Raw genomic sequence first — 24,940 nt, 5'->3', positions numbered from 1 at the left:
TAATTCATAGGGAGGATCGAGCATCGTGTATCACACTATGCTTCCAGGGACTTTTCTTCAGGGAACAGGGTAGTTTAGAGAAAACCTTATGATCCTTCTAAGCCTAGGGGTCAGCCAGAAGTGTGTGTGTGTGCGTGTGTTAAAATTAACATCATCTTATTATTTAATTTTCATTTTAATTAGGTGAACCTTCAAAAGTGTGACGTATTTGAGCTGAAAACCCTGAAGGAACCAATAGACTACTTGACTCTAGCTAATAACCCTGAGACTTTGGAGAAAATAGAAGGTTGTATGAGAGTATGGATCAGACAGACAGAGCAGGTAATTTCCAGAAACGAAACGTCAGTTTCATGTGCCACATTACTGAAGTACTCAATGGAAAATAGTATATCATATGTCATTCCCATTTGCTTGAGTATTTAACCTTAAGCTCCTAAAAAGGTGAGAAGTTCAGTGCGATTTAATTTATAGTCATTAGTTAAGAAGAGGTAGTAAGAATTTGAAGAGTTGAAAGCAAATGGCTTTAAATTCTTATGTAACAAGAAGACTTCACTTTGCCTTTTGTTTTCTCAAGGTGTATTTTACTTGAGAGAGGACCTCTGTAGAAGTACAAGGAGTTTTCCATTCACTGTGCCCTCCAAAAGAGAGCTTGAGACTTAACTTAAAAAATTTTTTTTTAGAAAAATCCTAAGTGAAGGTGAACATTGAATCACAAAGTAAGCACAATGAAAATTAACCAACTTAAGGCATGGGTGCTTTCCAATGTTATATTGCTCCAAGATTATGCATCAAGTGGATTTAGGAAACTTTCTGAGGTCAAGTGCTCCAGAAGTTCTTCAGAGCTTTTTTTTTTTTTTTTAATAAGTAGTTTTCAGTTAGAGCAAGTCAACTACATTTTTGCTAAAGTTTAAAGTTTTAGAAATGAATGCAAGTAAAAGGCTGTCATTTGAAGCATGCACATGAATAAAAATATATCATGATTCCAATAGCATAATTCATTTGCTTATTTTTTTGCCTGTGCATAACTTTCATACTGCCAGCCCTAGTCAGAGGTTCAAGACTCTGCTGTGCACTTTCAGGTCCTAGCGGAAAACAACCAGCTGCGTAAGGAAGCAGATGACCTTGGGCCCCGAGCAGAGCTGGAGCACTGGAAAAAAAGACTGTCCAAATTTAACTATCTTTTGGATCAATTAAAAAGCCCGGATGTGAAGGCTGTGTTGGTTGTGCTTGCTGCTGCCAGGTCGAAGCTTCTGAAGGTGGTCAGCCATTTCTTTTTGCTTTGTAACGCGGGAATGAAAATTCTCTGTGTGCATTTTCATGCCGTAGAGTAACTAGGTACCGAAAAATGTTATGTCACCTTTAGGAACAAACTTTAAGATTGGATAATATTGCCCTTTTATAATTCTGAGTGCTGTGGAAATAGCCTTTGAATCAACAGTATCTGTTGGCTGGTGTCCATGTAAGTATATGTATTATTAGAGGGCATTGCATGTAATTAAGATGTAACATAATATCATGATTTTATATATATTTTGAATTCAGACCAACCAGGAGTAGTAAAATAAGAAATTAACTTGAATATGTTTTTTTTAACCCTAGAATATTGCTTTTATATCCCTGTGTAACAAATTACCCTACAACTTAGCAACATAAAATAGCAAACATATATTATGTCACAGCCTGTGGGCCAGGAGTTTGGGTGCAGCCCAGCTGGATGCCTCTGACTCAGCATCTCTCCTGAGCTTGTGGTCAGGGTGTCGGCTCATCTGAGGCTCGCCCGGGGAAGGACCTGCCTCCAGGTTGCTTGTGGGGTTCTTGCAGGGTTCAGTTACTTGCTGGCTATTGGCTGGAGGCTTCCTCAGTTCTTTACCGTAGAAAATATGGGAATGAGGTGCAAAGTGGGTCCAGGAGCCAGTGGAGGAGAGAAGGTGTGGGTTCAAATGGGGCTGCTGCACTCTTGATGCTCTGTCCTCTTTATTGAGTAGATTTTATAAGAGAAGGCCGTGAAGAGATCCCTTTAAAACTTCAGTCGAAAGACTTACATTGCTCTTCAATGTGGCAGTACCCCTCAGTCCCATGGATTCAGTTTTATGCGAGATGCATAGGATAAACTGAAAGTCTGACACGAGGGACTTGTGTTCTATTGGAAGTTCCTCTGTAATCAATGCATTAACACTGCTTTCCTGTCTTGTCCTTAGACTTGGCGGGAGATGGATATTCGAGTTACTGATGCAGCAAATGAAGCGAAGGACAATGTCAAATATCTGTACACACTTGAAAAATGCTGTGACCCCTTGTACAGTAGTGACCCTGTGAGTTAAAGATCTCTGCTTGCTTAGTCTACTGATGACCTTTTTGCACTGGCTGAATTGAATGTGCAGTTTGATTCATTAATAGTACAGTCTGTTGGAAAAGTCTTTGAAACCTCTTTTTACTCTCAAGAAAATTATATATGTATACAGTTGACCCTTGAGCAACATGGGTTTGGACTGTGTAGGTCCACTTACACATGAATTTTTTCAATAAACACAGTACAGTGCTGTAAATGTATTTTATCTTTCTTAACCATTTTCTTTCTCTGGCTCACGCTGTTGTAAGGATATAGTATATAATACACATAACACAAAATATATGTTAATCAACTTTTTATGTTATCGATAAGGCTTCTGGTCAACAGTAGGCTATTAGTAGTTAAGTTTTTGGGCAGTCAGAAGTTATGCCTGAATTTTCAACTACATTGGTGCCCCTAACACCTGCGTTGTTCAGGGGTCAACTGTACTCATGCCTATCTAGATCTGTCTATCTCTATCTATCTATGATGCATATGAAATATTATATATATATATATTTAAAGATTTTATTTACTTATTTGACAGAGAGAGAGCAGGAAAGCACAGGCGGGGGGAGTGGCAGAGGGAGAGGGAGACGCCTGGCTCCCTGCTCAGCAGGGAGCCCAATGAGGAGCTTGATCCCAGGACCCCAGGATCATGACCCAAGCCGAAGGCAATCGCTTAACCAACTGAGCCACACAAGTGCCCTATGCAATATTATATTTTAAAAACCTTTATTGTATATTCCAGTTTCCAGTAAGTATTATAATTAATATTCTGGATGATTCTCAAAGAAGTATGGGAAGGGTTATTGGCTGATGTTCTATCTTTTAACTTAAGGGAGTGCCTGCTTATGTTTATTACAAAATTAACCATTAACCTTGTCATTAACAGAAAGTTAATGTTTCTTGCATTGAAACAAAATTTCATTGAGTGCATCTGACTAAATAACACAAATAAAATTACCCTTAAATACATTTATGTGAAGTGTTAGTTAATATTTTAGTAGTAGTGTTAGTACTGTTAGGTAAGTTAGAAGTTCTTTAGTAAGTAGTTCATTAGTAAGAAGTTAGTAGTGCTAGTTAATATTTTAAAAATTAAAAAAATCTTTTAGCTAATTTTATTCTGTTGGAGATTGAATGGTTAGGCTATTAGAATTTTGCTGAATCTGATATTTGTTTCTTTGAAAACTGATGTGGTATCTTCCAGATATCCATGATTGATGCTATTCCTACACTTATAAATGCAATTAAAATGATCTATAGTATCTCTCATCACTATAACACCTCGGAGAAGATCACATCTCTGTTTGTAAAGGTAAGTTCATAGCATAGAGTCCATGGTCACCTATATATTTTTTGCAGTGGTTAGTTTTTTAATACTTAGAAATCACCACATTGGCATAATTCAGTATCTGTGTATCCCACAATGAAAGCAAAAATTTTAATCTCTCAATAGAGATAGAATTAAGTTTATTTGTGAGACTGATGCCCACAAATCATAAAGCATTATTTCCAAAGAAATTATTATAATAAATATTGTATTATTTATATATAAAAATGCAAAAAAAATCAAGATTCTTTTTGAATTTCCTTCCCTGTGTTATTTAGCACATTATTTATTCCTATTGGGTAAATTTTAATTAAGAAAAACTACATTCAACTGGCTTTCTCCTGTTTTATATTTTATGTGCCACTTTTCCAAATTTATTTGATGCCACAGTTGTGTACTTGGTGTTATTAGAACAGTAATCACGATAGTAAAAGCCACTTGCAACATTTCCGTCATCCATAAAGCAATTATAATGATTCTGCCAAAAAACATAACAATGTTTAAACCTTATGTCCTAACTCGTAACTGTTTATGGCGAGCACTGTTGCTGTTCCCATTTTGAACAGTCTCTAAGAAGTAAATGACTTTCATTACCAAGGTGAAAATTTTAAGTGTTGTATTAAAATGGAGGCATTTTTGCCTCATCTGGGCTTGTGTTGTGAATGCTAACATAGTGGGAGGCATGGCTCTTGCTGGGAAGGGGTGGACAGGAGACTCTCTTTCTTTTGCTCTCAGTCAGGCACTTCAGGTATAAAAAGGAGGAAATCCATGAGATTCTTATGCCACTTCTTCCCACATTAAAAGGATGTGTTAGGGTCGTGAGGGGTATTCACTCAAAAGTCAGTTGGTGTTATCACGCCAGGCTTCATGCATATTATCCGCAAGTGTTGTTTTTGAACAAGACTGTGAAACCAACATTTATCTAATTTTGAAAAACCTTTCATTATGGACATTTTGAGGCAGGTACAAAAGGAAAGAGAATGGTGCACCAAACTCCATGAACCTGTCACCTAGGCTTTGTCCACACGCCGTGTTGTTTCACGCGCACTCCCGACCTTTACCCTACACACCCCGGACGTCATGTCATTCCATGCATACTGTGTAGTCATCTAATTTTCCCTGTAATTTATAAACAAAGTCACGAGAAAATTCTGAAGCAGTTTTTTTACAGTTTGGAGGGTTGGATAAAATGTGAGTGGATACGGATGTCAGCTTGACTCTCTGTTGCTTCTCCTTTTGACATTTCTGCTCCAGCTCCCGGTGTCATGAAATGACCAGGGGGGATAGTCCTTCTCATGGCACTTGGAGACTGTGAGTTACCTGTTAGAGCAGGCTACCTACGGCGACCGCGGGAACTCTCGCTTTTACGTGGGGAAGTGAATCCCCCCCCGGCTGGTTCAGACGTTCATCCTACAAGCACAAGGGGGCCTGCATTGTTGATTTGCCATAGTGCTTCCGGCTCTGATTTACCAGTGGTTTTGACAGTACCTATTGAATCTAAAAAAGTCAAACAACTAGAAGCAAAGAGTAGAAGGATGATTGCCAGGGGCTGGAGAGTGTGGGAAATGGGAAGATACTGGTCAAAAAACTACAACTTTCAGTTATAAGATGAATAAATTCTGGGGCTCTAATGCACAGCCTAGTGAGTATAGTTAATACTGTATTGTGTCATCACAAGTTACTAAGAGAGTAGGTCTTAAGTCTTCTCAACACACACACACACCACACCACGGTCACTGTGAAGGGGCAGGTGTGTTAGCTCGACTGTGGTAATCGTTTCACTCTGTATATGAATATCAAGCATCACGTTGTGCGTCTTAAATATATACCATTTTTGTTTGTCAGTTATACTTCAGTAAGGCTGGGGCAAGAAAAGGTTGGTGCTGGATCATAGTTGTGATGGAAAAAAAGTAAACCTGATGCCAAGTACATAGATTGTAGACTCTGGGAGTAGAGGAGTCAAGGACACCCGAGTCCAGTTGAAGACTAATGGCTGTTTTATGTACTTAATGCCATTTTATTGGGAAATTCCAGGTGACTAATCAGATGATATCTGCGTGTAAAGCCTATATTACCAACAATGGAACTGCTTCCATCTGGAGCCAGCCGCAAGATGTCGTGGTGGAAAAAATATTATCTGCAATTAAACTTAAGCAGGTAACAGTCAGCTTAATAATGTATTTAGATAACGTTTTAGTATTTGTATGTTGTTTTTGCCGATGCATCTGAAATCACTTGGCAATGACCATATTTTTGGTTGCTAGAAAGTCATTCTTTTCGTAGAATAGTAATTCTTTATCGTTAAGAAAATTGAATGTTAGTAAATCTGCTCTCACAATTTATTCACTTATTCTACTGTTTTGGGGGCCTGTTACGTCCGACACCATACTCAGTACCAGAGATGCAAAGGTGCGGTAGTTTCTTTAGTTTCTTAGGGACAAATGGGGAGCTAGACACAGAGTGAGGCTACTGCTGGCCAGCGGAACCAAGTGGAAAGTCTCTGCCATGGAGTTAGATCATGAATAATTAGGAATTTGCTAGACTGGGAGTTGGGAAACGATGACATTCCCTGGTGAAGAATGGAGACACACAAAGGCGTGAAACTTGAAGGGTTTGCAATTCTGCCCTAAATCTGTAGCTGCCTCCACTTAAGAGAATAGGGTTGATACCTGTGTTATGTTCCCTTCCTAATATTTTGGTTTTGAATTTTAAGGAATACCAGCACTGCTTTCACAAGACGAAACAAAAGCTTAAACAAGACCCAAGTGAAAAGCAATTTGAATTTAGTGAGATGTATATTTTTGGAAAATTTGAAACTTTCCACCGACGTCTTGCCAAGATAATAGACATCTTTACAACCTTCCGGACATATTCAGTCCTGCAAGATTCTAAAATTGAAGGGCTGGGAGACATGGTCACTAAATACCAGGTTCTGTTCTTTATTTTTTTATTTTTTAAAAGGTTTTATTTTTTAATTATCTATCTATCTATCTATCTATCTATCTATCTATCTATCTATATCTATCTGTTTGAGAGAGAGAATGAGTGGGAGAGGAGCAGAGGGATGGGGGAGGAGCAGAGGGAGAGGGAGAAGCAGGCTCCCCACTGAGCAGGGAGCCTGATGTGGAGCTCGAGCCCAGGACCGAAGGCAGATGCTTAACTGACTGAGCCACCCAGGTGCCCCTAAAGATTTGATTTTTTTAAAAGTAATCACTACACCGAGCGTGAGACTGAACTTAACAACCTGGAGATCAAGCATCGTGTGCTCTACCAACTGAGCCAGTCAGGTGCCCCCAGGCTCTGTACCTTAAAACTAAATTTGCTACCGTTATCCATAACTAAAACTTTAATATTTTGTGCAAATATCTATATTTAGAATGATTCACATAATCCATCTGTAATGTTAGATGGAAGCTTATGGCCCTTGAACAATAAAGAAATTAAATCTATTTGAAAATTGTGTAATGGTGCTAATATGTTCTTTTCAGGTATGTGATTATGAGAATGAGTTCTCAATACTCTAAAATTAATCATCATTAGCAAGAGCATTTTCATTAGTAGCACAAGAAAAATGTTTGAATATAACTTATTATTTCGTTTATTCATGCAAGAAATATTTAATGAAGCATATACTATGTGTCAGGCACTAGCTGACACCAAGTTCTGAGTGAATCCAATTTGTGGCTGCATTTAAGCATTTTATTTGGACCTATGTTAACAAAATAAAGGGGACCAGACTTTAATTTAGCCTGACCATTCCTAATTATTTTGATTTTTAACTGCTTTATCTTATAAGGGTATATGTGTAACTCATCTTAGTTTTTAAAACGGGCACAGTGATCTAATAATGTTCTGAAGATTTTTAAAAAAACAATTTACAAACAAAATGGGTTTTAGATTCTTAGTCTAGATATAGTCAAGTTTCTCTTGTTTGGGGACAGTAATATTAAAAGCTAAATTATTTTTTTTTGTACTTGAATTTGAAAAGGATCATATAATTTACTGCCACACGTTGGTTTTTGTACTCCAACAGTTTAAGCTAATATCAGGAATCTTTTTCATTTCCTGAGTAGACCAGATCTTAGGAAAGGAAGAAGAAAGACCTCTGTTATATGGCAGGAAACATTTTAGGTGGGCTGGGTGTTATCTGCCGGGCGGATAATCTATCTCTGAAACCGACAGTTTTGCAAAACAAAGACAGAATATGGTCATTTACTTTTCAGTTTGGAATTTATTTATTTTCTATTCTTAATGAAAAAATAACTTTGGAGCATATTTCAAAGTTTATTTTTGAAGGAGAAGTTGAACTATACATCTAAATGAAGATAAAGACCGTTCTAACTGGGAAGAGAAATTGCTTTGAAAATCTAAAGTGAAATGCGGAGTAAAACGGATGGACCAGAGGGTAGTAACATAAAATGTAGATGGTGCCTGAAAGCATCAAGTGAGATTTTTGTGTTAGTACCAATGTTAGAAGTTCAAAATGCTGACCATGGAAGTCAAACTCAGGCTCCTTGCATAGCTATCAAGGTCCTTTCCACTCCTCCCACCTCCTTGCCCACCTCTCTTCTTTGATGTTCTCCAGACACAGGTCAGTTCAGTTCAGTCCACCTTTGGGCTTATAGAACTTTGTTTCTGGAAAGTTCTGCCTCTGGATCATCACATGGTTATTCCTTCTTGGCTTCCAGATCTTCATTTAAATGACCCTCTCAACTAGGTTTTCCTTGATCACTGTTCCTCTCAATCACTCTATGTCACATTGCTCATTTTATCACAGTGTGAAGTTATCCTGTTCATTTATTTGTGCTTTACATAGATTCTGACCCCTTTCCCACACCGAGGATGGAGGTCCTCTGAGAGCAGGAACGTTTGTTTGTTCTGTTCCTTCCTGTGTCTTCGGAGTTCACTAGTGTAAAGTAGGAGTGCACCAAGTATCTGTCAAGTAAATGATTTACGAGATCGAGTTTGATTAGTTGGTGTAAGGTCATGATTAATCAGTTTATTAACTTAATACTCTTAAGTGACCATTAAATCCAATCATAGAGCTGAATTTTCTCAAGGTCTCTAGATCTTTTTTATTGCCATATGACTACATTGCACATTACATGATGGGTGGTGTTATATGGATACAGTGTCTTCATAGAACTAATTTTGTGGTTATACAGCATGAAAGGGTAGGTTTTAATTAGTAAACTTGTTTCAAGAAGTTGCGCAGTTTATACACTTTTGTCTATTGAGAGATTTGAATTGATGTTTAAATGGAAATGACTTTGAAGAAGAGATGATGGAAGGAGGCGTAAATTTCTTCATAAAAATTATATGCCTGTGTCAACAATGAGGGCACCTGAGTTTGAGAATGGCTTAGTACCTGGTTAAGAATGATCGTAGAGCACGATAGCTCATTATTCTGAGCAAACAAAACGTAGGATAATAGTATTCTCAAGGAGACGAGTTGCCTGGTTTGTGCTTTTGTAGTCACAGACTGTGGCTTTGCAGGGTGGGAGGAAGCAGTTAATTCTGGGGAGTCTTTAAACGGCAGATTGTGGTTTGATGTTTTATTTAAGACACGTGAGGCCTGGAAGATAGTTTTTCATCTCCAGATATTACAACTATTTTCTTCCCAGGCTCTTTAGGTTCTGTTAGTGTTATTTATTTTCTGAGAAGACTTAAATTTTTCAAAGAGAAATGTTTTAGTAAATTCTACTCTGGGCTTTTTTTTTTTTTTCCCCCTCCAGATGTCATTGTAAGAAATTGTTAGAGAAAACATTTCTCCTACTTTTCAGATGTGGTTTTATTTTCTGTTTTTCTTTAGGATTATGTAAAACGCCATGAAAATGCTTTCTAAATGATTTCTTTGAATGCACTAAGCAACATTATATTGCATCTGAAAAGCATTAAGCAATGCAAATAATTAAAGAACTAAGGCTCCTTTTAAGTGGATTTTTGGGGAATGATTATACAGGTTTTACATTTAAAGGTCATATTTAATGAAGTAATGCAAGAGTATTGAAATATTGTCTTACTTCTTTCATAACATTTCAGAGTATGGTTGCTACCATAAAGAAAAAGGAATATAATTTCTTAGACCAGCGGAAAATGGATTTTGACCAGGATTATGAAGAGTTTTGCAAGCAGACTAATGACCTTCATGTAAGTCATATAATAAAATTCCTGTTGACAGTTGTGTGTTTATTTTTTCCATTCTGTGTAACACTGCTAATCATTAACCATTCAGGAGGGAGAGGTGTCTTCATCACAGAGGTGACCGATGGCAACCTCAGCCTGCATTTTGTGATTTCACATTAATAATTGAAGGCTCTTTTTCATGGATTAAAGGGTCATAAATATAGCTTTGGATAATGATCTGCAATCACACACTTCTGTGTGTCTCCCATCTTAGTTCTTAGAAAATTAACTTTCATCTTCTGTTGAAATGTGGGGTTGTTAGAATATAGAAATTTGTTTCCATTTGTTTGTTACTTTATAGCAATGATTCTGACCAACTGTCTGGTAGGTTGCAAAGGCAAGGTTGTGGCTGGCCTTAGAAACAGTGGTATAAGGGACTCACTCAGCACCTGGATCCCTCTTGATCTGCAGTGTCTTTCTCTTTTCCTTCTGCTCCCAGGCCCCCACCCCTACTCCCTACACACCAGCCATCTTGACTTCCAGTCCATATGGACAATGAATGGCCATTAGCAACTTCAGAGAACAGATATCAGGACCAGACCCAGCTTCAGATCCCTAAGGAAAGGGTTGGGTTGGCCAGTTCTAGTGGAGTGTCTAGCCCTGGATCTGTCACCTGTGGGTTATGTGGTAAAAGTAGGGGGATTGGGACCTCTTGGGGGGAGGTTGGGAATGTTTGTCTTAGAGGAGGAGGGTCAAGGAGCGTAAGGGGGAGATGACCCCATAGGTGTCTACCACAGTTCGTATGCAAACTTCTTTCATCCTAGTGACATGCTAAGTATATGCCTTTCTGATTATAAAAGGAAAACAGCCATTCTGTTACTTCTTTTCCAAATTTTTGGTTTGAAATCAATTTCTACACTTGAAGGAAAAAGAGCTCTGAGGGGGCGGGTTCAGTGGTAAAAGGAATCATAATAAAATGAGTTAATTCTATATGTTCGGTACTGTCCAAGCACTTTAGGGGTGTTAACTACGTAATAATCACAATAATCCTATAAAGTGGGTGCTGTTATTACCTTCATTTTCAGAGGAAGAAAAAGGCATAGTGAAGTTACGTGACTTGCCTAAAGTCACAGGGATAATAAGTGGTAGAGTCAGGATTAAATACAGGCAGTCTGGCTCTAGAATTCAAGTTTTTAACTATTATGCTAGAAGAAATGTTTCAGTTGATGGGAAGATATAGTGCCTATGATAATTTATGCAATCACTTCTTTTGGGGGCTGATTCAGACATAAGGACAGTGGATCTTTTTTTTTTTTAAGATTTTATTTATGTATTTGACACAGAGAGAACACGAGAGAGCACAAGCAGGTAGAGCAGTAGGCAGAGCAGAGGCAGAGGGAGAAGCAGACTCCCGCTGAGCAGGGAGCCCGATGCGGGGCTTGATCCCAGGACCCTGAGATCATGACCTGAGCCGAAGGTAGGCGCTTAACTGACTGAGCCACCCAAGTGCCCCAAGGACAGTGGATCTTGCTCTCTTTTTGGAAATCGATGGGCAGTGGCAGTCCTGATTCTCTGCTCCCTCTGTGCTTCCCAGCAGTTTCGGAGCTCACGGTACTTCAGTAGCTCGTGTGTGGGATGGAGGTAGACGGTGAACGCCCTGAGGGCGGGAATTGTCTTCCTTCCTATTTCTGTCTCCAGGGTACCTTACGTAATTGGAGAAAAAGAATGTTTGCCGAATTGATGTGTGGGTCATGAATTAATAACAACTAGATTTATTGCAAATAAACAAGCATTTACTGTACATCAGTTATGCACTATGCTTCTATGCTGCGGGTTATAGATACAGAAATAAATCCTGTAGATTTGCCCTCAGAGCTCACAGTCAGACAGAGGCAGACATGTGATATTAAGATATAAGTGCATATATGTTAGAATAATGAGTACCTCATTTAAAAAAGGGCGAATAGTGGCTAAAATAGGGCGAATAGTGGCTAAAATGACCAACTGTAACAGTGCAATATTCTGATCTTGTCCTGGAAGAAGTGAGGATTGAAAGATAAAAGGACATATTCCATAGAAGTCCTAAGAAAGCTTATGGTAATTGCAGCAGCCGTTGAGGAAGGATGTGAGCCAAGGAGAACACCCTTACCCTCTGCTTGGCTGGGATTCGTAAAAGCTTCAGAGAGGAGGCTACATCTGATGCTGGAACTATATGTTGTCTAAGTACATGGATAGGGTACACGAGAGAAGTGGGGAGACTGTTTCAAGACTATGCCCACTTTGTATAATACCAAGAATATAATTTATAAATACCCTACAGCCTGGTTTTAAAGCATTAGTTATAGATGTTAATTCCTATTCTCACTAATCTTTCTCTCTGTTTTTTTTTTTTTTAATTCAACACTATTGTTTATCTCGTCTTACACCTCAAAGATGGTCTACTTGTCTCTTTGGTTGGATGACAAATTTTCCTTTGACTTCTTTGTCACTTTCTCCATTCTCTCTCTCTCTTTTTAAGAAGATTTATTCATTTAAGAGAGAGCGAGCACACAAGCTGGGCTAGGGGCAAAGGGAGAGGGAGAGAGAGAGAGAAGCAGACTGCCCACTGAGTGCAGAGCCCAATGCGGGGCTCCATCTTATGACCCCAAGAGCCAAAATCAAGAGTACGATGATTAACCGACTGAGCCACCCAGGTGCCCCTCTTTTTTCTTTTCTTTTCTTTTTTTTCAAGATTTTTATTTTTAAGTAATCTGTACACCTAACGTGGGGCTCTAACCCACAACCCCAAGATCAAGGGTCACACGCTCCACTAACTGAGCCAGCCTGGCGCGCCTCCATTCTCTTTATCTTAACCATCCCTTTCTCCTTTAAATTACTCATCCACTGTCATGAATTCAGCCCTTGTCTCTATAAAATCAGGGTGAAAATACTGACCTTTCCATAGCTCTCATTGGAGTTGGGGATGGAGGTGATGAACCTTGGAGACAAGGGATGGAGGGGACCAGTAACCGTGGGGTCTCCAAGATAAAGACTGGAGGGCGTGGGGCGGGGGTGCTGGTAGGGGTACATAAGTGGTTTGGATCAGGGCTGTTTCCAGTGCTCCACTGTCCAGGGGATCAGAGCCTGGGATCCTGTACAGGTTGAGGGTTCCAGCTGGTGCTAATTGGTCAAAGAGAGGCAGTGCCTTGGAACTAGGTGAGCATTGGAAGTCTAGAAGCAAATACTGACTCCAGCAGGCAGAGTAAGGCAGTATTTAGTAGGTCTGAGCTGTCTAGATGTCAAGCTGAGAAAAGAGAAAACTGAGTAGGACTTGAGAGCCCAGAACTAATAAGAGGACCAGTGTGAACATTCCATGGCTGGACTCCACAAGACTGTAAGAATGGGCTTAAGGATGAGGGAAAAGAAGACGAATTCAAGGTCTTTGATGTTCATAGAGCTTAGCGCAGGCTTTTGTGAAGCCATAGGGTAGAAGAGGAAGGAAAACCAGGTACAAGTGTTAGGGCTCAGTAAAGTTGTCTGTCTGAAGTTCGAGGGAGGAACTAGAAGCATTGCAAATGTTCTCGTTGTGCATAGTTTATACACAATTTTTTTTTTCTGTGAATGCAGTGACAACATTCGAGGGTTTATTTAGGGAGGCTAACTGTACTGTTCTTAGGTGCAAGACAATTTCTCAATCTTAGGCTGTGGTCTTTGCAGAAGAAATAACATCAATTGATCAATATATCTATATTTTTCTATAGAGAGGGTATTCATATATACAGTTTCCGTGGGAGTAGTGAGAAGTATTGAGAGCAAGAATATATTGTCATAGGTGTAGTGATCTTTCAACTTTGGGGCTCTGCTGAATGGGGCAGGGAACTCCCAGGTAGCAATGTGTCTTCAAATGTTGAGTGTTTACAGTGGTCTCCTGGATATTTCCAACCGGTTGTCTTGCCACATTACTTGTGTACCATCAAGCTCATCTCGGTACGTATTCTCACTGCATATGCAGCCAGCTTCCTGGTTTTATCACTACATAAGTTAATGACTCTTTTAGGATTGTAGAGGCTCAAAACTTCCATCTGGCAAAACTGACGAAGAAAAGGATTGATTGGAAATTTATCTTGAAGCATGAGACAGAAAATAATGAAATAATTTTTCTGTCTTTGATTAACTCAATTTAGATTTTAATGACAGCGATACTAAATCTTACAGTGAACAAAGAAAAAAATCACGTGCTTCATTTTTTTGGTGCGATTTTTTTTGTGGGGGGACAAAATTGTACAATAGTATAAGATGTGTGAGATTCTTAGGACTACCATAATGAAGATCATTTTGGGAAATAGATTTGAGGGCTTCATGAAAGAGGTGCTTCTTAAAACTTTGATATTTAAGTCATTTCTTTTGAAATTCTCAGGAGTGATTTACTAATTTATTTTTCTGTAGTGGTCTTATGGCTCTGGGCTATGGGTGTGTTTCTGTAGCGTGGATTTGCCTCCCTTCTGCTGGGGCCCCAGTGGTTTTGCCATTCCAGACTAGCTGTTACATTAATGTCTTAGGATAGACCCTCCCATCTCATGTGTAGTCTAAACCCAGACCCCTCCTCTAGGTGTGGCACAGACATAGGATTTCATTTGCTCTAGGGCGGAGGTCAGCAAACTATGCCCAAGGGCCAAATGCTGCCCTGCCTCTTTGTTTATGGATTGTCTGTGGCTGCCTCTGCACAGAGTGGTAGTTGAGTGATGGTGAAAGGTACTTGCTCCACAAAGCTGAAGATAGTTGCTGCGTGGCCCTTTCTAGAGGAAGCACGGGATCATGATCTACGGGGTCTGTTTTATCCATTCATGGCTCTGGACAGATGGCAAGCTCCCTTGTTTCTTTCCCCACTTTATGGACAGACTCACTGCTTGGGCTGGGCTGCATTTCAAGAGCCCTGGCTTCCTGCAGGAGTCTGCTGAGAGTGTTAGGACCCCACAGCTTCTCTACCCATGCTGTGAAAAAACCCCAGAGCTAACCCCCGGGCCCTGTATCTGATCCAAACCCATGGAACCCACTATGATGCCAACTCCCGTGACTGCTCTGACTTTCAAGTCCCTCTTTGTTCTGGCTTCTGAGCATTTATCTTTCAAGTTCAGGTGAATATTAAATTTTCTGTTATATTTTATCCTGTATTGTATCTGTTCATAGATAATGGGGAACTCTTTTGTCTTGCTGCTCAATAGGACTGTTTTCTCAATAATATCGTAACAATTTATGGTGACTACACCTATGTGGTGAGCACTGAGGAACGTGCAGAATTGTCAAATCAACGTGTTGTACCTGAAACTAACATAACATTGTATGTCAACTACACTTTGATAAAAAAATGCATACTCTAAAAGTTTTTTAAAAATAGGACATTTCTCAATGCAAATTTACTGTTTACAATCAGACTTTGTTCTATTTTAGAATGAGTTGCAGAAGTTCATGGACGGTACATTTGAAAAGATTCAAAACACAAATCAAGCTCTAAGTATGTTAAAGAAATTTGAAAGGTAAAAATTTGAAACAAATTCTGTTCTGTCTTCTAAAACTGGGGTCATATGAGCATAGTTTAGCTTATTTTATTATTATTAATTATTTTTTCATATTCTAATGGAAAGAAAATCCTTTCTTGTCATTCTGCATAACAAGGTCTCTGTTTTTAAGTTCTTCAGATGATTAAGAATTTATTTTATTTCGTGTTAGCTTTAAAGTACCTTGTGACTGCTTATCATATTAATGTTTAAGTAATTTGAAAAAATTCTTACCAAGTTAATGGTTTTGCCTAGATTTTAAAGGTTGATACTATTTTTTTTTTTTTTAAGTGAGCTCTATGCCCAACATGGGGCTTGAACTCATGACGCTGAGATCAAGTGTCACATACTCTACTGACAGCCAGCCAGGCACCCCAATACTATTTTTAAAACCACTTTCTTGAGATATAATAGATTGATACTATTTTGATTTTTAAAAAATGTCAAATAAATATCTCATTCTTTTCTATTACCATGTATTTTTTTAATGATCTTCAGATTTATTTATTTATTTTTAAATTTTTAATTATTAACATATAATGTATTAGTTGTTTCAGGGGTACAGGTCTGTGATTCACCAGTCTTACACAATACACAGCACTCCCCACAGCACATATCCTCCCCAATGTCCATCACCCAGCCACTCCATCCTTCCCAACCCCCTCCACTCCAGCAACCCTCAGTTTGTTTCCTGAGATTAAGAGTCTCTTATGGTTTGTCTCCCTCTCTGGTTTTGTCCTATTTCATTTTTTCCTTTCTTCCCCTATGATCCTCTGCCTTGTTTCTCAAATTCCACATATCAGTATTTTTAAAGGTTTTATTTATTTATTTGAGAGAGGGAAAGAGTGAGTGGGGGGAGGAACAGAGGGAGAGGAGCAAGCAGACTCCGTGCTGAGCGTGGAGCCTGACGCAGGGCTTGATCTCATGACCCTGAGATCACGACCTGAGCCGAAACCGAGTTGGACACTTAACCGACTAAGCCACCCATGCGACCCTCCATTACCATATGTTTTAAAATAAATCTTAATGAAGGAGATTGCTAGATATCTTCTCATTAATTCAGACCATTCACTTTTTAAAAAAATCAGATTGAATATACCTAATCTTGGTATTGATGACAAATACCGGCGTATCCTTGAGAACTATGGGGCTGACATTGATATGATCTCCAAGCTGTATACAAAGGAGAGATATGATCCTCCTTTGGCTCGAGACCAGCCTCCCATCGCTGGGAAGATTCTGTGGGCCCGCCAGCTCTTCTACAGGATTCAGCAACCAATGCAGCTTTTCCAGCAGCACCCGACCGTGCTACAGACGGCTGAAGCCAAGCCCGTGATTCGCAGTTACAACAGGGTAGCCAGGGTGCTTCTGGAGTTTGAGGTTCTCTACCACAGGGCATGGCTTCAGCAGGTGAGTCTCTACATGTGTGCTCTTCAAAAACATCTTCATTGTCAAATCAGTGGGAAACCCTCTGCTAGCATTGGACAGTTTTATTCCTGTAGAAAGTTAGATTGGTGGGTATTTCCTAAGGCACGTTTGCTTGACTGTAGATAATCAAAGAGTATAATAGGTCCATGAAGAAAAATAATGACTAATTTTGAAAAAAAATTATAAGCCAGGTAACAGAAACTCATTTTTATTTAATTTATAGACTCCTAAGGGAGAAAGAAGATCCTGTTTATTGGTTCTTTTACCTAACTGATTAGGATTTCTGGCTTTTTTCTGTTCTGTAATGTGTCAGTAAATACTAGTATGTCTCTGTTAAGCAAAGTCTTAAATTTTCTTTGGTTATACTACGTTCCCCCTACCAAGACTTGTATCTCTTTGTAGATTGGCAGGAAGTATTTTGGAGGATAAAATTCAGACTGACAAGGCCTCTAAAATGGTATCTCATTTTCCTGGTTCAGCTTTTGGTGCCCGAGCCAATAACAGAGATGTCTTCATAGTGGTATTCATTGTTTTTCTAAACAACTGCAAATTGAGTTTAGTAGATTTTATGAAACTCTTATTAGGAAAAATGAGTAGGCATGAAGGTACCGCAGAGCTAAATGGCTTTTGAGAAGCCACCACTGCTGCAGTCTACTTATCTGTCGGGTGTGAGAGAGTCACAACCCAGGTGTTTTGTCAGATTGACAGCATAGTGTCACTGCCAAGAGCTTGAAGGTCCTTTTCTGAACGTGACCTTAGAAGAAGAGGGTTATCTTTAATTTGAGAAGCTCAAACCCATGGAGGAATACTTACTGGTCATTGTTCCCAGAAATGGCTGAGCTAGATACCCTGTGTAGGCATTGAACTTCCTACTAGTAAAAATGTTGATCTCTTCACACAGATTGAAGAAATTCACATAGGACTTGAGGCATCTTTATTGGTGAAGGCTCCACGCACAGGGGAATTGTTTGTAAACTTTGATCCTCAGATATTAACCTTATTTAGAGAAACAGAGTGCATGTCACAGATGGGTCTAGAAGTTTCACCATTTGCAGCTGCCCTGTTCCAGAAACGGGATGTATACAAAAAGAACTTCAGCAACATGAAGGTATGGTACTTTAATTTTTCCTCCTTTCGGGCTAGCTCCAGTTTGTATTAAAAGAATCTGGTGATGTGTCACTGTTGAGGGGTAATAAGCACCCAGGATGACTGGAGTGCAGACTAAGAGGGAATGAGACCATAGGGTTGGCAAGGGCCAGGTCATCACCGATCTTGTAAACCCAGGGTATGCGTTTGAATGCTCCAGGAAGCCACTGTAGGAATTGAAGCAGGAGAAAAAGGCATGATGTTTTTTAATAATAAAAATTGTTCTTGCTGCTGGGTAGAGAATAGATTTTTAGGGGGACAAGAGTGTCAGTGGGAAGGCAGCGTGCAGGCAGTACTGGTTCGGGTTGGAGATGAAGGTGGCTTAAAAAAGGGTGGCAGCCGGGTCAGTGGATTAGAGAATAATGTCAGTAGCAGGTTATGAGGGAACTGGAGGATGATTCCTTTGTTTTTGATGTGAGCGGCACAGTGGATTTACTTAAGTAGAACGATTATGTATTACCGTGTAGGGCATTTTGCTGGACAACTTGCTGAGTAGCATGCAGTGGCCCAGAATGAAAGTTCCATTTACAGAGATGGCAAAGACTGGACCTACTATATTTTGGAAGACAAGAGGGAATCAGTAATTTCCATCTGAAGTAGAAGATGATTTTTAGAGCTTGAAATGGAGGTGTTATCCATGCAGATGGATAGGTTAAGTCTGGAGTTGAGTGGAGAAGTCAAAGTAGAAGGCATAATTTTGAGAGTTTTAAAAATGCGGTTGATATTTAGGGGCACCTGGCTGGCTCAGTCAGAAGAGCATGCAACTCTTTATTTAAAAAGATTATTTATTTGAGAGAGAGAGAGAGAGAGAGAGAGAACGAGAGGGGAAAGGGGCTGAGGGAAAGAATATTCAAACAGACTTCCACTGGGCATGGAGCCTGACATGGGGCCTGATTCCAAGACTCATGAGATCAGGATCTGACCTGAAACCGAGAGTCAGATGCCCAACCAGCTGAGCCACCCAGGCGCCCCGTGAACATGCAATTCTTGATCTTGGGTTCATGAGTTTGAGCCCCACTTTGGGTATAGAGATTACTAAAAAAAAAAATTTTTTTTTTGAAATACAGTTGGTTTTTAAAGTCATTGTCCTGGGCGAGATCCCCAAGGAAGAAGAAAAGGTAAAGAAGAGTGGAGGGCCTAGGCTAAACTCTGGGTTGTCCCAATATTAACAGGTCTGATAGAGGAGGATGAGTATGTAAATAAAATTAAGGATTGGTTGTTGAGGTGGGAGGAAAGGGTAAGAAAGTCCTCATGCAGGAGGGAATGAACACCAGTGACAAATGCAGCTTGGAGGATATGCAAGATAAGTGCAGAGATGCAGCCATGATATTTGACAACGTGGAAACTCTCGTTACAATTCTATAGTGGCTAACTTCATCGGATAAAGCCAATGAGGCCATGCCTTTGCATAATGCTTTACATTTTAACCATTCATTATTCCATGTGATCTTATCCATAGCCATGTCAGGTAATTGGGATAGAGTACTGTTATATTATCTTATGACAAAACCATGACTCAGAGTAGTTAAATGACTTAGCCAAGGTTTCATATCTAATAAGTGGCAGAAGTTGGACCTGAACCTAGACTTGTAGCCTACTGTTTTCCACTCCTTCATGTTGTATTAAAAAGCTAATGTTGTCAATGGACTGACATTCCTCACGTGTGGGCCCATCAGATACTGGTCAGCATGTTGAGATTCCCTTTTAGACTTTTCTTGCCTGTTAGGAAAACCACTTAGTCAATTTACAGATTTACAAAGAAACCAGTAATTCTTTTTTTTTTTTTTTTACTAAGAAATAACATTTATCAGAACATAAAGTTGCTAACAATAATTTTGTCCACAGGGGCACCTGGGTGGCTCAGTCATTAAACATCTGCCTTTGGCTCAGGTCGTGATCCCAGCGTTCTGGGATCGAGCCCTGCATCGGGCTCCCTGCTCAGCGGGAAGCCTGCTTCTCCCTCTCCCACTCTCCCTGCTTGTGTTCCCTCTCTCGTTGCCTCTCTCTCTGTCAAATAAGTAAATAAAATCTTAAAAAAAAATAATTTTGTCCACAGAATTATTATTTCAGTTCTGTCGCAGGTTAACAACCAACCTCAAAATGTAGTGGCTTAAAATGACCATTTCATTGTATTTCATGATTTTGCGGATAAAGAGTTTAAGCCAGCCTTGACTAGCTGATTGTTCTGTTCCATGTGGCATTGACTAAGGTTACTTAGTTCAGTTAGCAGGTGTTGCATCTGGAAGGTCCAAAGTGACCTCATCCTCATGTCTGGTTCTTTGGTGGGTAAAGCTGGAAGTGTCACTCTGCTGAAATTAAGGACTGGAGCATCTTTGTGTGGTCTTTCAGGATGGAGGCCTCAGGGTAGTAAATTTCTTATGTGGTAATTCAGGGTCCTAAGAGAGGACATTGCAGTAAACACAGAGGAAGCCGCATGGCTTTTAGGACAACCTCATAGGTCTTAGCATCACTTCTGTTGTAATCAGTTGGGCTCCATAAGTCCATCCAGATTCAAGGAGAGAGGACATAGATACTACACCGTGAGGGAAGGAGGGTCAAAAAATGTCTTAAAATGTTAATATGTCATGTAAATGACAATTCGAGCAAGTAAATTGTCATCTGGTTGGCATTTATTGTATCTTGGAGGTTGAAAGAGGGAAAGGTCCCTACCCAACATGAGTGGCTGGTAGGAACAAATCTTTTGGCAGGTTTGGGGGACCAGCTCTGATGTTGCAGAGTTATCGTGTTGAATATTTAACGGAGCTCTCAGTCTCCTGCAGATACGCCAAGGTAGCTGAGAGATTGTTTTCCTCATCTTTTCCTTGGAATGTAGTTCGAAAAGAAATAAGCCTGCCTAGACTAGTAGTTACGATTATAGATTCTAAAGTTAGTTTGATCTGGATACAAACCATTATCTTTGGGCAAATTATTTTACCATTCTAAGCCCAGTTTCTCATCTATAAAATGAATAATATCTCATGGGGTTAAAAAGGATAAAAGGGGAGAAGTAAAAGGCCTGCTGATTTGCTTCCCAGATAGAATAAGTGATGGGCATTGAAAAAAGATAAGCCATGGATAAATGCTTCAGCAAATGTGTAAGTAGCTGCTAATAGAACCACCCAATGTAGGCTTTTCCAAAGTGGCTTTCATGGAAATTGAAAGGATATCGAGAAATTATGGAAAAGTATTATATGAAGAAAGGATTATGTGGTCCATTTGGGAAATGTTGGGTTTAACAAAATTCACAAAATTCTGTTAGGCTTCTTCCTTCGTTCTTGCGGTTTTCTCAGAATCATTAATATTAATTGTGATTGTCCAAGAGGGGAGATAGTGTATACAGTGTTTTCCAAACTTACCCATCCAGGGACCGTTTTTCTTAAAGAATGTCTTAGGGCTAGTAATCCAGGGAAAACACTTGGGTAAACATTGATCTAATGACAAAGTAATATCAACATGCACATTACAAATATGAACTTAAAAATAGGTGTACTGAGAAGAGTGTTGAAGTTACTTTCTTACAATGAATTATCACCAATACTAACATTATCAAAAAAGATAGGCTGGAAGTGCTTTTAGTCTTATTTAAAATGATAACATATGAACAAAATACTGACATAGTTCAATATTATGTAACAGGTAAATTTAAATGTAGGGACAGAATCTATGAGTTTCTAATCACAAATGCTCCTGATAACAACTAATTAATAAATTAGGGAAATACTGATTGACCGTGTCCTATGTGCCAAGTACTGTTTCAGGTGTATTGAACAAAGCAGACAAAATTCTTGTTCTTGTAGAAACTCTTGTCCTTATATTCTAGTTAGGTAAGACAGCAAATAAACCTTGAACCTTACAAATGGGTAAGTTACATAGTCTATTAGCAAGTGATAGGTATATGGAAAAAAATAGAGTAGGGCAAAGAGGATAGAGTGTGTAGGTGGTTTTGGTGATGGTTTACAAACTTATAAACTTAAATAGGTATTTAGAATAGGCTTAATTGAGAAGATGGCATTTGAGTAATTATTTGAAGGGGATGCCAAGTCCCTGAGACTAGGGACCAGCAAGGAAGACAGTAGTGCAGGAATAGGGAAGGGATGAGAAGAATGATTACAGATGACATCAGAGAGGTAGTGGGGACCAGCTTGGGTAGATCTTTGCAGACTCATATAAGAACTTGTAGCCCTAAATGAGATGGGAAGGCATGATGGCCCTGTAAGCAGAGGAGTTAATAGTCTGATTTACATTTGAAAGGATCCCTCTTGCTGCTAAATTAAGCATAGACTGTAGGGGGCATTAGTGGAAGCAGGGAGACAGTGGTAGACCATTACAATAATTTAGAAGAGAGTCAGTGATGGTGGGAGCGTGCATATGGTAAGCAGGTCAGATACAGATCTCTTGAATGTGGAGCAAACAAGATATCCTGATGGATTGCCATGGGTGTGAAAGACAGAGCCACCACTGGAGAGAATGGAGAATGCTGTGGGCGGAGAAGATTTTGGGGAAGAACAGACTTTCAGGTTTGGACTTGCTAAGTTTGAAATGTTTTTTATGTACGCAATTGGAGATACTAAATAGGCTTTCACCATATGTGAATCTAGACTTCGGGAGTGAGATCTGGGCTGAGGTGTGAATTTGGTGGTCTTTGGTATATGCATGATACCTAAAGCCCTGACACTTGCTGACATCGATGCTGGTTCCTGACTCCTTGTGTGCTTTGGGTCTTCAAAACTTGGCCTCCGATTTCAGCAATGGGCTGAGGCCAACTTCTGGTGACCCCAACACTTCGGGTGATGGATATGGTCCACAGAAAGTACCCAGAGGGCAGTCAGTGTACAAAGTTGAATGAATGAGCCTCATGAGGCACAGGCTAAGGTACTGGTAACTTGGTTTAGAAAACTCACTTGACCTTAGACCTCTTCTTGCCTTTTGGGCTGGATAAGGGGCAAGAAACTCCTACTCTGAAGTTGTTTCTCTTCTTCAGCTGTATTTTATTGGATTAGGAATTTATGTTTATGGAGACATTTCTCATCTTCTATTCTTGTTTTGTTTTGCCCACTTTACCTGCCAGGCTGTTACTGGAGCTGGACCCTAAATAAAAGCCATCCTTTTGGATAAAAAAACAGGATATTTGAAGTGTGATCTTAATCGATCATTTAACCACCATTTCATTGCAGATGATGCTGGCTGAATATCAGAGAGTGAAGTCAAAAATGCCTCCCACCATAGAGCCACTGATGGCCCCTCATTTGGCTAAAGTGGACGAAGCTCTCCAGCCTGGCCTGGCTGCACTGAGCTGGACCTCACTGAACATTGAGACGTACTTAAAAAACACTTTTGCTAAGATCAGTAAGTCTGTCTGAATGGTTATTATTTCTCATTTTGAAAGCCTGAGTTCTTAACGTCTACTGTATAATTTCTTCTAGATACTGTGCTATAAATAATGCAACGGGAGTGTTATTCTTAAGCTGTTCCCTAGGGAATTTTACCAAAATACATGAATTCATTAATTTCCGGGAAACTATATATATTCACTTTTTAATTTTATCCCTAGAGATAAACTGCATTTAAAAATTATACTTATTGTTAGACACTAGACTTTAAATAACATGGTCAATTTAAAGTTGGAAAACTGATTCAGAGATGGAGTGACCTCTAATGTGACACAGATGTAAGCAGAAAGGGTGAGTTTAGAACCCAGTTCCCTTGCCTCTAAACCATAGTCTTTCCAAAATACATCCCCCTGGGAACTAAAACAGGAGGAAATGGGCTAACATTCTAGAAGGAGGTATTTATGAAAGGCATAAAAACTTCATAGTGAGAGTTTTCACAACCAAATTAGGACAGGCTACCAGGGTAGACTTTAGTACTTCCTCCCTAGAGAATATTAGGATTAGAATATTTACACTTGGATGTTTTATTATTATGTTAGCTGGAGACAGGAGCTGGTTTCTAAAGAAGCTCTCAGTTCTCTGATTCTGTTTTGGTGATTTAAGTGAAAGATCTAAGATGGATGTCAGAAGGCCAAAATGACTCTTAGGGAGTTAAAAATCAAGGTATCAGCAGATGGTTTCTTCTGGAGGCTCTGGGAGAGAATCCTTTCCAGCATCCAGAGGCCATCTACATCCTTTGGGCTCATGGTCACTCCATCCTCAAAGCTACCAACATAGTATTCTCGAATCTCTTTCTCTCTGTTTCTTTGCTTTCATGGGCACACTGTTTTCTGTCTGACTCTGACTCTCCTACCTCCCTCTTACAAGGACTCTTATGACTACACTGGCGCCTCCTTATGTAGATAATTCCCACCTAGATAATTTAGCACGGTCTCTACATCTCAAGACCCTGAACTTGATCACATCTGTGAAGTCCCCTTTGCCATATCAGGTCGCATTCGCTGGGGATTAGGATGTGGATGTCTTGTGGGGAGAGTTGGGTCACAGATGTCCTTGAAGAAGCTTTCAAGAATCAGAAACAGTGAAGAATTATATTGAGCACACATGCTCACATAAAAGTGTTGGTTCTCTTTCAGTAGGAAAAGAGCTTACCTGGCAGAACCTTTGGGTATCCTGGTATTAGCTCAGCAATGGTTGAAAACTTTTAGGGCCTTATTCTTTAGGAAGCAAAGGTATTTATTTAAGGAAGTGTTTTATGTCTTTGATACATCATGAGTATATAACATGCACTTCTCTGTATTCGATTTTAACTTCATTCCCCAGACAAAAGCAATAGCAGAAAAAAAGAGAATTCACTCTATGGTGTCTGTTGAAACTGTATTATCCCTTAGAGGGAGCTTTATTAACCATCATTCCTACTTTTGATGTAAAAGTGTTAATTTCCTCTAGAATTGACCTTTCTGTCCATGGAACTTAGTGTTCAATATTACTTCTGCACAACTTTTAAAAAAATGTACCTTTTATGATAGTAATTGTAAAAGAAAAATTGAGGGAATTTCACTTCAGTATCTGTTGGGGCACCTGGCTGGCTCAGTTGGTAGAGCAGGTCACTCTTGGTCTCAGGGTTGTTAAGTTCAAGCCCCACGTTGGGTAC

The 24,940-nt window shown here is 39.5% G+C and overlaps 1 protein-coding gene across 1 annotated transcript in view; it reads left to right on the top strand.

Moving 5' to 3' along the window:
• Positions 1-24,940, top strand: part of DNAH5 (dynein axonemal heavy chain 5) — a 253,231-nt gene that overhangs the window by 60,296 nt on the left and 167,995 nt on the right. The window contains exons 6-16 of the mRNA XM_057312162.1: positions 184-321; positions 1,080-1,256; positions 2,199-2,312; positions 3,540-3,647; positions 5,697-5,819; positions 6,376-6,591; positions 9,705-9,812; positions 15,216-15,301; positions 16,411-16,732; positions 17,652-17,858; positions 23,071-23,242. Of these exons, the coding sequence (XP_057168145.1) occupies positions 184-321; positions 1,080-1,256; positions 2,199-2,312; positions 3,540-3,647; positions 5,697-5,819; positions 6,376-6,591; positions 9,705-9,812; positions 15,216-15,301; positions 16,411-16,732; positions 17,652-17,858; positions 23,071-23,242 (1,771 nt within the window). The remainder of the gene's footprint in view (positions 1-183; positions 322-1,079; positions 1,257-2,198; positions 2,313-3,539; positions 3,648-5,696; positions 5,820-6,375; positions 6,592-9,704; positions 9,813-15,215; positions 15,302-16,410; positions 16,733-17,651; positions 17,859-23,070; positions 23,243-24,940) is intronic.

This window comes from Ursus arctos, unplaced genomic scaffold (assembly GCF_023065955.2).
Source record: "Ursus arctos isolate Adak ecotype North America unplaced genomic scaffold, UrsArc2.0 scaffold_15, whole genome shotgun sequence".
In the NCBI taxonomy this organism is placed as follows: Eukaryota; Metazoa; Chordata; class Mammalia; order Carnivora; family Ursidae; genus Ursus; species Ursus arctos.
Note: the sequence above shows the minus strand (reverse complement) of the source record. Positions and strands in the feature narration are given on the sequence as shown.